At 52.7% G+C, this 13,524-nt stretch overlaps 2 protein-coding genes across 2 annotated transcripts; one reads left to right on the top strand and one right to left on the bottom strand.

Moving 5' to 3' along the window:
• The first annotated feature begins 1,939 nt into the window (after window positions 1–1,939).
• Window positions 1,940–8,236, top strand: GLOTRDRAFT_140772 (1,3-beta-glucan synthase). Its single transcript, XM_007871485.1, has 13 exons — window positions 1,940–2,258; window positions 2,323–2,576; window positions 2,637–3,254; window positions 3,308–4,291; window positions 4,341–4,655; window positions 4,710–6,090; window positions 6,139–6,318; window positions 6,368–6,749; window positions 6,799–7,264; window positions 7,317–7,647; window positions 7,703–7,776; window positions 7,832–7,895; window positions 7,949–8,236. Exons 1-13 carry the CDS (start codon window positions 2,039–2,041, stop codon window positions 8,002–8,004), a joined length of 5,325 nt encoding a protein of 1,774 aa, XP_007869676.1. The 5' UTR covers window positions 1,940–2,038; the 3' UTR covers window positions 8,005–8,236.
• Window positions 8,237–12,388: 4,152 nt separating this feature from the next.
• GLOTRDRAFT_117780 (uncharacterized protein) lies at window positions 12,389–13,359 on the bottom strand. The gene is made up of 5 exons (XM_007871486.1): window positions 13,196–13,359; window positions 12,929–13,132; window positions 12,805–12,867; window positions 12,615–12,749; window positions 12,389–12,560 (listed from the first exon to the last, which is right to left on the bottom strand). Exons 1-5 carry the CDS (start codon window positions 13,301–13,303, stop codon window positions 12,444–12,446), a joined length of 627 nt encoding a protein of 208 aa, XP_007869677.1. The 5' UTR covers window positions 13,304–13,359; the 3' UTR covers window positions 12,389–12,443.
• Window positions 13,360–13,524: the final 165 nt, after the last annotated feature.

The raw sequence follows: 13,524 nt of genomic DNA on the forward strand, positions 1-13,524 counted from the left end.
GGGGTGCACTGCTTTGAGGCCGGAGGTTCTTCGTAACGACGTTGAATCCGCCTCCCACCAAGTCCTCTACTCAAAACAAATCGCCAAGGATGCCCTGTACCAGTAGTGTCGGCAGGGGGCTGTTTCAAAAACACAAGTGTCTCTGTCAGATCGGATTTGCAGTGCTTTTTAATCATTTCGAGCAGCAAGGAGGCGTTCGCCCTTCTTCCAAGTTCCATGGCTCATGCATGTTCCAGCACCGCCATGGATGATATGAAGACTGGACGCCCATTGACAAAATACCCGAGCCCACTTGGGTCTCTCAAGGGGAAGGTGCCGGGACCTTCTGGACTCCTCAGGATGCTATCGGACAGACTGCACTCGTTGATCATCCCATCACCGGTACCGCCACGAAGAATGCAGAGGTCGCAGACCAGCCACAGACAATACCGAAGTCCAATATCACACCGGATTTGGTACCAGGAACTGTTTTTCCCGGCTGATCATCTTCGTGGCATCAATGCACCCGGATGGAATGACCGCAGCTGGTCGTCGGAGCCGGACTGTGAATACTTCAACAAAGCTCTTTTGCTTGTCCGCTAAGGCATCCTCCCATCCTTTGGGTAGGGTGATAGAGTACTCGACCCTACTGTATCCTACAGGCGCTCCTCGCGTTGCGCTGCTGGACGGACCTTGGAGATACGGGCCCTAGTAAACTCAGCTGACTTCAAGAGATGGGTGGCCTTCTACCGTTGGCGGTTCTCTATGAAGTCTAGCGCACGCAGCAACGTCAGAACCATTTGCACAACTGGTTCTTTATGCTCAATCGCAGAAATAACAACAGTAACCAGGCATACACAGGCGGTGTACCGACTATGGCGACTGTTGGATACGTTGTGGGCTGGCCTTCTCTCTCGCCCAAGGTCAAATCGAACAAAACCTCTAGCTCTTGGTGCCTATGGTGTCAGTATCGTGTACGCTTTCCCCGTCTATCGCCTATATGCCGTCTGTCGGACGTCGAAGTATCATGACGGGGCGTCATCAAGATAAGTCTTGCACGCCGATTCCTTCCTGCCGACTACTGTTCCATATGATGTGCCTCATGCGGCACTCCGTTTCGTATTAGCCCTGCCGCCGTCGTCCTTCTCTTGGTCCAAGAACGGTGCCATTTTCAGTGCCCGTGTGCCAACAAGAGACCATTGTGTTGCTTTAATTATGCAATGTGGTTATCTTTGGCCGGGCTGCTCGGATAAACATATTTCTGCCCACGTCGGTATTGGGAGCAGCCAGGCAACAAAAGCTTCCATCGCCGAGTAAACCGCCGCAGGTGAGAATAGTTCAAGACTTGAAGTTGCAGGTGCAATCTCGTAGATATTGGCTTGGCGTATGTATGTCACCGATTTATCGTGCTCCTCTGTCGGCGAACGTTCAACATGACGTCTGCCAACGGATCGCTGTCGTCGGGGGCGCAGATAGCGCATCACGGCACCGGCCCAACGAGAGCAGCATGTGGGAGGGTATGCGAGCCGCCGGTGCCGGGACAAAAATAAAAGTGGAGCGTCGGTGAAATACCCTCGTATAGGTGAAGTCTGGCTACAAAAGTTGAAATACAGTGAGAACGGTCGCGCAGGAGCTCCTCTTCTGCAGCGTTATCGAGTGCTTGCGAGGGCGATAAGCCCGAGGTATATAGAGTTGCAGAGCGGCGCGGTATCGCATGGAAGCCGCTCGTTTTCAACGTGCATGGAAGAAAACGACGATAAAAGGACATGAATACTGAGAGAAAATCGCAGAATACGAGATAAAATGTATGAAGCTTGAACGATTCTCCTGACCCTTGAAACCCGCTGTCTAAAGGGGGGTACACTTGGAAGGGGCTCGACGGGTGCAGTGCATCAGCCAAAGTGAATGACGCAAAGACAGTAAGCCGCAGTCGGAGTTTGCCGGGCCCAGGAGGGCTGTTCTCAGGCGTTGTGCTCCTTCCACCGCATCCCTCCCTTTTTCAACGATCTCGCGCTCGTCGCGTTCGACGACCACCTCTCCTCCCTGCTCATCGCCGGCCATGGCGACGCCCAGGCATCCCGACAACATCTATCCTGGTTCCTCCCCGCCTTCCGACCCTCACGACCCCTTTGCCTCCAGCAACCAGAGGTACTACGACAACGACTCAGACCAGGCTGACCCATATCGTCGAAGAGATACCTACGCTTCCGACAGCAGCGACGCTGCCCTCAATGAGGACGATAGATATTATGACAACAACGGGAACTATGGGCGCTATGGTGGGTAACGCGTTCTGGGCGGGACAGCCACCCTTCTCAGCGACATATTCACTACTTGTTCTAGGCAACCCTGACACCGACTCCGACGTGGATGTCTATGGTCAGAAGTACGCCCCTTCCGCAGAATCATTAGGCCCTCCCCGCATGGAGTCCTCGACTCCCACATTCGTTGACTATGGAGGCCCGCCCGGCGCTAGAGAGCAGTACCCGGCGTGGACGTCCGAGCGCAGCATCCCTTTGTCAAAGGAGGAGATTGAAGACATTTTCCTCGACCTTACGCAGAAGTTTGGCTTCCAGCGGGATTCGATGAGAAACATGGTATGTAGCACATGCTTCCTCGTTTTCCGTAACCGGCCTTCTAACGCCGTAGTATTGTAGTTCGACTTCGTGATGCAGCTGCTCGACTCTAGAGCCTCACGGATGTCTCCAGACCAGGCCCTACTAACGCTACACGCTGACTACATTGGTGGCCAACATGCTAACTACCGTAAATGGTACTTCGCCGCTCAGCTCGATTTGGACGACGCCGTCGGGCAGACGCAGAATCCCGGGTTGCAGCGCCTCAAATCCACGAAGCGCCGGGGCGGAAGGGGTGCGGAGAAGTCGTTAAGCTCCGCTATGGAGCGCTGGCGGCAGGCAATGAATAACATGAGCCAGTATGACCGCCTGCGGCAGATTGCGCTGTACCTCCTGTGCTGGGGTGAGGCGGCGCAGGTGCGGTTCATGCCAGAGTGCTTGTGCTTCATCTTCAAGTGTGCGGATGACTACTATCGTTCGCCAGAATGCCAGAATCGGCTGGATCCTGTGCCGGAGGGGTTGTACTTGCGCGCGGTGATCAAGCCGTTGTACCGGTTCATCCGGGACCAAGGGTACGAGGTGGTCGATGGAAAGTTCGTACGGAGGGAGCGAGATCACGACAAGATCATTGGATATGATGATGTGAACCAGCTGTTCTGGTATCCCGAAGGGATTGCCAGGATCGTTCTCCAGGACAAGGTATGTGGCCTCCGTCACCTCCCTTTTCTCTCATCGCTCATTTCGTTTCTTAGACGCGACTTGTGGATGTTCCACCAGCACAGCGATTCATGAAGTTCGACCGCGTTGACTGGAATCGTGTCTTCTTCAAGACTTACTACGAGAAGCGCTCATTCGGTCACCTACTAGTTAACTTCAACCGGATATGGGTCATCCACATTGCTATGTATTGGTTTTACACGGCTTACAACTCGCCTACGGTGTATGGCGGAGATAAGTCGGCTGCTATGTCCTGGTCGGCGACGGCGCTCGGTGGCGCTGTGGCCACGACTATCATGATACTGGCCACAATCGCGGAATTCTCGTACATCCCCACGACTTGGAACAATACTTCGCACCTCACCCGTCGGTTACTCTTCCTATTCATCACCCTTGGTCTCACCGCCGGCCCGACGTTCTATGTCGCCATCGCGGTTAACAACAACAGCGGTGGTTCGCTCCCGCTTATCTTGGGTATCGTGCAGTTCTTCATCTCGGTGGTCGCGACGCTCCTGTTCGCGATTATGCCCTCTGGACGGATGTTCGGCGACCGTGTTGCTGGCAAGTCAAGGAAATACCTGGCCAGCCAGACGTTCACTGCCAGCTACCCCGACCTTCACCTTCAGGCTCGCATCGCGTCCATTGCGCTCTGGGTGCTCATCTTTGGGTGCAAGTTCGTGGAATCGTACTTTTTCTTGACCACGTCATTCAGCGTTTCCATACGCGTCATGGTCGGGATGAAGGTTCAGGGATGCAACGATCGGTACTTCGGCAACGCCCTCTGTCGCAACCAGGCTGCCTTCACTCTCACTATCATGTACATCATGGATCTTGTGCTGTTCTTCCTCGACACTTTCTTGTGGTATATTATCTGGAACACGGTATTCTCAATTGCGAGGAGTTTCATGTTGGGTCTCAGTATCTGGACGCCTTGGAAGGATATCTACACCCGGCTGCCCAAGAGGATTTACGCGAAGTTGTTAGCCACCGCTGACATGGAGGTCAAGTACAAACCCAAGGTATGTGTCATGCAATCTTGTTGTCTGCCCTGCCTAATAGGCTGTTCAGGTCCTGGTGTCGCAGATTTGGAACGCGATCATCATTTCCATGTACCGCGAGCACCTGCTCTCCATTGACCACGTCCAGCGGCTGCTGTATCACCAGATCGACGCAGGAGGAGATGGGCGCCGCAGTCTGCGTGCTCCGCCTTTCTTCATTTCCCAAAGCGACAAGGGCTACAAGGGCGAGTTCTTCCCGAGGGGAAGTGAGGCCGAGCGGCGTATCTCCTTCTTTGCCCAGTCTTTGACTACGGCCCTTCCGGAGCCCGTACCAGTTGACGCTATGCCCACATTCACTGTGTTGACTCCTCACTACAGCGAGAAGGTATGGTGATGGCATCAGCAGGGTTTGCACTGTGAGCTAACATTCGTCTTCTAGATCCTTTTGTCGCTTCGTGAGATCATCCGCGAGGAAGATCAGACCACGCGTGTCACACTGCTCGAATACTTGAAGCAGCTACACCCTGTTGAGTGGGACAACTTCGTCAAGGACACCAAAATCTTGGCCGAGGAATCCGCGATGTACAATGGGCCTAATCCGTTTGGCGCCGACGAGAAGGGACAGTCGAAGACTGACGACCTTCCGTTCTACTGCATCGGTTTCAAGAGCGCGGCTCCGGAATTCACTCTTCGGACTCGTATATGGGCGTCGCTCCGTGCGCAGACGCTCTACCGTACAGTCTCCGGCATGATGAACTACTCGAAGGCGATCAAGCTGCTCTACCGGGTGGAGAATCCGGAAGTCGTTCAGCTGTTCGGTGGCAACACAGACAAACTCGAGAGGGAGCTCGAACGGATGGCGCGCCGCAAGTTCAAATTCGTCGTGTCGATGCAGCGGTACTCGAAGTTCAACAAGGAGGAGCAGGAGAACGCGGAGTTCTTGCTGCGTGCATACCCGGATCTCCAGATTGCTTACCTGGACGAGGAACCCCCGCGGAAGGAAGGCGGCGACCCGCGCCTGTTCTCCGCGCTGATTGATGGTCACTCCGACTTCGTTCCTGAGACTGGCAGACGTCGGCCCAAGTTCCGCATCGAGTTGCCTGGTAATCCTATCTTGGGTGACGGTAAATCGGACAACCAGAACCATGCGATCATCTTCTACCGCGGTGAATACCTCCAGCTTATCGATGCCAACCAGGACAACTACCTCGAGGAATGTCTCAAGATCCGTAACGTCCTCGGGGAGTTCGAGGAGTATTCGGTCTCCACTCAAAGCCCCTATGCCACATGGGGTCAGAAGGAGTTCAGGAAGCCCCCGGTTGCCATTGTCGGTGCACGAGAGTACATCTTCTCGGAGAACATTGGTATTCTTGGTGATATCGCTGCTGGAAAGGAACAAACATTCGGTACCCTGGCTGCTCGTTCATTGGCTTGGATTGGCGGCAAGCTTCACTACGGTCACCCTGATTTCCTGAATGGTCTCTTCATGAACACGCGCGGTGGTGTGTCAAAGGCGCAGAAGGGTCTCCACTTGAACGAGGATATCTACGCTGGTATGACCGCCTTTGGTCGCGGTGGCCGTATCAAGCATACGGAATACTACCAGTGCGGTAAAGGACGTGACCTCGGCTTCGGTACGATTCTCAACTTCCAGACCAAGATCGGTACTGGTATGGGCGAGCAAATGCTTAGTCGAGAGTACTACTACCTGGGTACCCAGCTTCCCATGGACCGGTTCCTGACTTTCTACTATGGTCATCCTGGTTTCCATATCAACAACATGCTGGTTATCCTATCCGTGCAGCTCTTCATTGTGACCAGTACGTATTAGCTTGAACCTGAGGATGCCTTACTGACTTTCTGCGCAGTGGTGTTCTTGGGCACCCTGAACTCCGAGCTCACGATCTGTCAGTATACCTCGTCTGGTGGTCTAATTGGAGGTCAAGGAGGATGCTACAATCTCCATCCCGTCTTCGACTGGATTGACCGGTGCATCATCGGTATCCTCCTTGTGTTCATGATCAACTTCTTGCCACTGTTCCTGCAAGGTGGGGGTGATCTTCACTTCTTGTTCGACTGAGCTGACTTATATTGCAGAGCTTGTTGAAAGAGGTACCGGGCGTGCCATCTTCCGTCTTGGGAAGCAGTTCTTGTCGTTGGCGCCGGTCTTCGAAGTGTTCTCTACCCAGATCTACACCCATTCCATCTTGAGTAACCTGAACTTCGGCGGTGCTCGGTACATTGCGACTGGTCGTGGTTTCGCCACTTCTAGGATTTCCTTCAGCATCCTTCTGTCTCGTTTCGCTGGTCCTAGTATTTACCTTGGGATGCGAACCCTGCTAATGCTGCTCTACGTGACGATGTCGCTCTGGACGCCTTTCTTGATCTACTTCTGGATTTCGACGTTGGCTCTTTGTATCGCGCCGTTCCTTTTCAATCCTCATCAGTTCGCCCTGTCGGACTTCGTGATCGATTATCGGTGTGTTATACGTGTTCTTGCCCTTGGAAGCTATACTCACTTATTGCAGGGAATTCTTGCGGTGGATGTGCCGAGGCAACTCTCGTTCACACAACAACTCCTGGATTGGTTACTGCCGCTTGTCTCGCACGATGATTACGGGATACAAGAAGAAGAAATTGGGTCTTCCATCAGAGAAGCTCTCCGGTGACGTTCCTCGTGCGGGTTGGAGAGCGGTCATCATCTCCGAGATCGTCTTCCCGATTGTCATGGCGGTTCTCTTCGTTATTGCGTATATGTTCGTCAAGTCCTTCCCTGACAGGAACGGTGCCCAACCCCCGAGTCCCTTGATTCGCATCGCCGTCGTCTCCCTAGGTCCTATCGTCTGGAATGCTGGTGTACTGTTGGTTCTCTTCCTCATCTCGTTATTCATGGGCCCAATGTTGGATTCCGTCTTCCCTAAGTTCGGCTCTGTAATGGCGTTCATCGCTCATTTCTTGGGGACTGTCGGTACCATCGGAGCATTTGAGTTCTTGGTATGTATTCGCTATTCGTAGTCTGTTGTGTTCCTCTAACACTTTCCTATAGTGGTTCCTTGAGTTGTGGAACGCTGCGCACGCCGTCCTGGGTCTGATCGCTCTCATTGCCATCCAGCGCGCCGTCCACAAGGTCTTGATCTCTGTTTTCCTGTCACGAGAGTTCAAGCACGATGAGACTAACAGAGCTTGGTGGACGGGTAAGTGGTATGGGCGTGGCTTGGGCCACCACGCCATGTCGCAACCGGCTCGCGAGTTCATCGTCAAGATCGTGGAGTTGTCGCTCTGGAGTTCAGATCTTCTCATTGGGCATTTCCTCCTTTTCATGCTTGCACCTGCTGCTCTCATGCCGTTCATGGATAAGATCCATGCGACGATGCTGTGTATGTCACCACCTTCTCCTACTCTTCATGGCCACTGTTCTTACTTGTTCTGCAGTCTGGCTGAGGCCGTCGAAACAAATTCGTGCCCCCCTGTACTCTATTAAGCAAAAGAGACAGCGCCGTTGGATCGTAAGTAACTGCCTGACTGCGCATGCCTGTTCGTGGTCGCTCACGGCTGGTGCAGGTCATCAAATACGGCACTGTTTTCGTTGCTGCTCTCACTCTTTTCATTGCTCTCATTGCTCTCCGTAAGTTTCAGTCTTTATTCTGTAATTCCACGTCCTCACCTTACACTATCTAGCCGCGGCGTTCCGGGATCGGATACTCTTCAACTGCTCGGTATGCAACAGCCTGTAACGACCGACTAGTATTATTTCACCAATAGACTTTCATCTGTACGCTTTGATATCCTTACTACCACCTACTCCGTCGTTATGATCAGTTTGGTGCGGACACTTTTCCTACATCGATTAGTCGCAAAACGGACGTATGCCTGTAGTAATCCCCTTCGCATAGCAAAATCTTGATATCCTGACCGCACTCCATCTGGATGACAATTTGCATAATAATATACATCGTCATAGATTACACATTGTTAGCGTCTGAACTTCACTTCTGGCCGAATATCAAAGAACAAGGGCAAGCATTAGCATTCATCTTTCCCCTGCGAGTCATCCTGATGTGAGAGTTGCCGCGTCTGCCACTTTCTGTCCGCCACAATCCATCGCTGGTTACCAGACAAAATGTCAGTCTCCCAAAGGCGACCAATTAAATTGCGGACGGCACTGTAACTGTCCTGTGTGCACCGCACCATTGTCTCCGTCTTGCGAGACTTAATTGCAGCACTGGACGGATCAGTGCCGGAACTGACGTGAGGCTGCACTTGTTTGGATGTCGAAGACGACCCGGAAGATATGGAAGCGTTGCTGAATGTGGTGTATAATTGTTGTGTGAGTGTACAGAACATCATCGATCATCCTTACTAGCCACTGACTCGCTGACGGACCATGCGGTCATTTGAATGTAGCGGACAAAGTCGCAGTCGAGGACTTCCCGTTCATTTCCAGGGTTCTTCGGATGTGCACAAAGTATCGTGTAGCGCGCCCGCGCCTTCAGATACTGGAGCTATTCCGTGAGCAGTGGCCGTTCGCTCTCGAGGAACACGACAATGCACGCCATGCCTCTCGTAAAGTCGTGTATCGCCAGAACGGCACTGTTGTTGCAGGCGCTGCGAGCGTGCATCCAGTTGCAGTTATCTCTCCTCTCCGCCAGTGTGAGTACCGCTCTACCGACATTCTTGCGCCTCTATTTTATACTCTTTTCATGCGCGTCTGGCGGTTTGGAGATGCCAACCTCGGCCGCAATGTATCCTCCTGAATCCAGCCGACACCGAACGCCTCGTAGTAGGCCTTAATACTCTTCGGATGAAGCAAGTCATGATCCTCGCTGCAGGTCCCGAAGCGATTGTAGCCGTCCCTCACCGCGGCGATGGCAGCGGCAAAGGATATCTCCTCTACCTTGGGTCTCTGCGAGCCTTTTGGAAGAAGAAAGTCGTTGGCCCGATTGTATCGTCGCAGAATCCAGCACAGATGTGCCGGCCGATCGAGAGTCTGGGGGGATCTAATCTCGGCCGCTCCCAAGGATGCTGATGCTGTCGCTCTGTGCGGGGGATGTCGTGCTGGTCTTTTACAACATCTGAACAAGTCGCGAGAAAGCCTGTGGAATCTGAGGACTATCTTCAAGTTGGAAGTAGACAACGGCACTCGGGGGAACTGAGGGTCGATTGGTGCTCCTAATGCGAGCTCTATTCTACACTACGCCTGAACCCTACCAACAGTGTATGGTTTTTATAACTTGATGCTAGCCACTTGACTCTCCATTGGTCGAGCTCCGGACTCAGGGGCGCTTAGTCTTCACGATCGCCGTCGGCGTTAACAGAGTCAGGTAAACTGTCGGTGCCGCGAACACTAAGTACTTCCATGTTTGACTGAACCGGTGGTAAGCCACAATGGCATTTGTCATGGTAGGTCCTCTACTGTCTCAGGAATCCGAAAGGTTAATGCTCCGACATTCGTTTCACAGGGATCTCGCCCCGTATGTTCTAAACCAGCGCCGTTGAGGTCGCTGCCTCTACTCTATACTGAAAGTAATGGATCGTGACCTTCCCATCTATCGGAACCTTTAACTGTCAGTACTTTCGAATGCTCGCTGGAATGCTCGCTGCCAATTTGTACTCCTGGGGTCCGAGCCACAACCAGGGTGGAAGCGCACGTCTAGCATGTGTTAATCATTAGTATAGGTAGGTAGGTTCCCAGTCCGACCTTGCGTGCTAGGTCATATGGCCATAGCCATCGACAAAGTTCACGCAGAGATTGTCGCGCATCCAGCTAGGGCTTCCCGGCTGCTTGCACCACAAGAACTGCGGGACCTTTAGGACATAGACGTCTGTCTCTGATGAAGATATGGGCATCGCGCCTCGTCCCTCATCAGAGCCCTGGACCGGAGATAACAGAATGATTCGGGATATCATTCGCGGGACCGAGGTTCTGTGACCAGGTCTCCGGTGCAAAGTCAGAGAAGCTAAGGGGGTACCGCGTAGCCAAGACGCACACTTTATCACCTTGGTTTCCGCAATTGGCGGCTGTACTTCAATCTAGGGGTCGGCCGTCCTAACAGTCCATAGGCTCGAGGTGCCTGCATGGACCCGATGAATTGGCCTCCCTTACGGCAGACAGAGCGCACACGCGTCGATCGTCGGAACTCAGAAAGCGGGGGGCATATCAAGCTCGCCATAGACTTTTGATCAGTATTCAGTCAGTACGGAATGTTCTCGCAGTGATGCAAGACCTCCCGCTTGCTATTTGGACGCTGTACAGAGGTTCTGCGCTTTGCCCAGAAGGGCATGTGTGGGCGCCAGTATATCGCCACCATCAATCGCTGAGGTCACTATGTCTGCTATGACAGTGAACGAAGCACTGCGGAAGGGCTGGACCACCTCAACCATCGCGATCGCGAATTGATTTTACTCAGGAGCGACGTCACGATGAAGCGTACCGTACAGAAAGGACGCGACCCAAGCTCCTATAGTCAAGTAGCGGTGGCATACTAAGAGCGAGGTTCGCAAGGGCAGTCCTACCGTCAAGTTGGTATGACAAACGGAGACAGCCTCTCATTCATTCACAGTATAACATCTGGATCTGGGGCTCTTGAATGCTGCATGTCTTACGATAGCTTTGGCCGAGATTACTGTGATAAGTTCCTCCTATACGTCACGGAGAACTTAAGCCGATCAAGCATGCAATGACAGGTCTTTTGTTGCCTCGCCTCCCCCATTCCGCACATTGTCGGGCGAAAGCTATTCGCTGCTGACAGTACGATTGTCCTGACGTTTCACTATTATCGTTGCCTGTCGCAGATGGTCAGTCGACATCCTCTCCGGCATCATTATGGGACCGGCCATTGCAAAAGGGCCTCACCTTTTAGCCGACGGATGAAAACATTCAGTCACAGCTCAGCGTCCTTTAGGCCAATCCACAGTGAAAGCAGGCTAATACCATCCCGCAGAAACGGCTAACACGGCCGCAATATGTCTGCAATATAAATTCTCGCCTTAGTTGAGCACCAATGCCTGCCGCAGCCGTGGCTGCGGCTATTTCGAAGTGACAATCACATATGCCACACAGAACCCGCTCAATCCCGCGCGTCAAAGCGATCACCTTCAGATCTCGTCACTGGAACCCAGGGCACTGTCGAATCTCCTAGACCTTCCACGCGCACAGGTACCTTCGGGTACGACGGTGACTGAAGCGCAACATCTGATGGGTCAGACAACAATACACGAAGTGAGACATAAGTCCTCCCGGCTTGGTCATCACCTCGCCACGGACTCGGAATATTACAGCGGCCTGGCCGAGTATCGCAACTATCCCGCAGGCCCGGGGGTAGGTGGGCTGAGTGACTGGACATGTGTGGCCGGTGTAGCCCCTAACCCTGCCCGAGTGTCTCACTGACAAGACGCAGTGGACGAAATGACAATAAACTCGCCAGATAGGGAAGCTACTGCCGGTGGCTCGTCAAGCCACCACTCACTGTGTAGCGCTCACTGCCACAGTAGGTATAATGAGACACACCCCTGTCCTGACGGTATAAAAGCGGGCGCAATGGCCCTCAGAACTTCAGGTCGAATCCAACCCAGGAATTTGCCTACCTTCGCATTCAACAGCCCTCATCTCCATCCATAAGCCATGGACGCTTTCACCAACTACGCCGCCGACGCGGTCGAAGTCATCGTCACCACTGGCCCCGTCGACGAGGAGAACGGCGGCAGTGGAGGCAACAGCTACTGCATCGTCGCCTAATGAAGCAGCACTAGTGACTGGTAAGTCACTGTAGCGCCTAGCTTCCGATGAGGCTTTTGCTGACGGTGAGCCATTGTCAGACTGCGTCATGATCTGTGGATCTGGACAATGTGGTTCGCGGAGAATTCCTAAGCATGATGCGGAACAGTCATAGAGGAATCAAGATGGGGCATACTTTCGATCTTCATCGCCGCTGTCTTCGCAGGATTCTTGGGATTGTATTTTATGAATGCAATTTGTAACATTTTATGAATGCAGACCTGGGCCCATTCTCGCAGATATCCTGACAGGTGAATTATGTTCAGCGGGCCAGAGCATTCTTATAGCAGAGTTCAAGCCATCGGAGACAAATGAGAGGGATCACTCCGATGGATAACTTGCACATACAAAGGAAAAGGAACGTCATCATACAATATCCGTACTAGAGAAGGCGCCGACCTATCTTGCGTGTAGTCGTCCTATCCAATGTCGGTATATAGCGTACAAGAGTATACAGCCGAACAGAAGCAGACATGAAGTGGTCCGGAAAGACATAGTAGACATTTCGTGTTCGACCTTGATGCCACAGGGTCATGGGAATGATAACGGTGAGCGTGACGTCAGACGTACCACAGAAGTGAACGGCGATAAAATAGGAATCGTGAAGTGAGCGGGTGCCCGGCTGGGCTGTTGCTGGGTATCGGACTTGACCAAGAGGAATAAAAGCAGCGAGAAGCCGGTGAACAGTATTCCCAACAGTACGAGCTGAATACGAGGACATTATGAGGAGGGGAGTCAATGAATAAGCTGCATAGCCTACGATGAATATCTCAAGTTTCGTCTGGCCTTTCTTGTACATCTTCCTGAGGTCCGATATTTCGCGCTATAAAGGGTGGAAAGAATGAGCTTATGCCCAAAACTAAGTACGCACAGATTCTACGTGCCGAACGTTTGACCTCCTCTGAGGTGATTATCTGTCGCACTTCCTCATTGTGCGCTGCCTTGGTATATAGAAGAGTTTCTGCTACGAGTGCACGAGCGGCCCAATACTGCTCCGCTTCGGTCTGTGGCCTAACAAAGGCGACAGACTGGGCTGCCGAAGATTTTCTTGTACTGTCCAGTGTAGTGGCATACTGAAACGTTCTGGACTGCAATCATGTGCATTAGAATTACATCAGTATACTCCAAATTGTGAGAAACCGACAACTTACTGTGGTGGAAGTTACGGTCCAACTTGGTTGCTTCTTCGCACCTGTCGCGAACGTTTGATTCTCAGACGCCACAATCCCTTCAGGCCTAGGTTTCCTGAGCTTATTCATACAAAAGGTAGTACTTGAGCACGCGTGGGCTCAGGGAGAGTTGCGAAACTGCGAACTTGAACTTGCGAGAAGACCTCGAGGGGGCGGGGAAGCACCTCGGATCAACAGCGTGAATACCACGTGTAGCGGACTGGCCTTCCCCGACAAAGCTCCGTCATGGTCAACGTTCGGTCGTACTTGGCTTTCTCTCGCAGCTTTTCCGTTATCGACAGCGCCCACCT

Source organism: Gloeophyllum trabeum (assembly GCF_000344685.1).
Source record: "Gloeophyllum trabeum ATCC 11539 unplaced genomic scaffold GLOTRscaffold_00014, whole genome shotgun sequence".
In the NCBI taxonomy this organism is placed as follows: Eukaryota; Fungi; Basidiomycota; class Agaricomycetes; order Gloeophyllales; family Gloeophyllaceae; genus Gloeophyllum; species Gloeophyllum trabeum.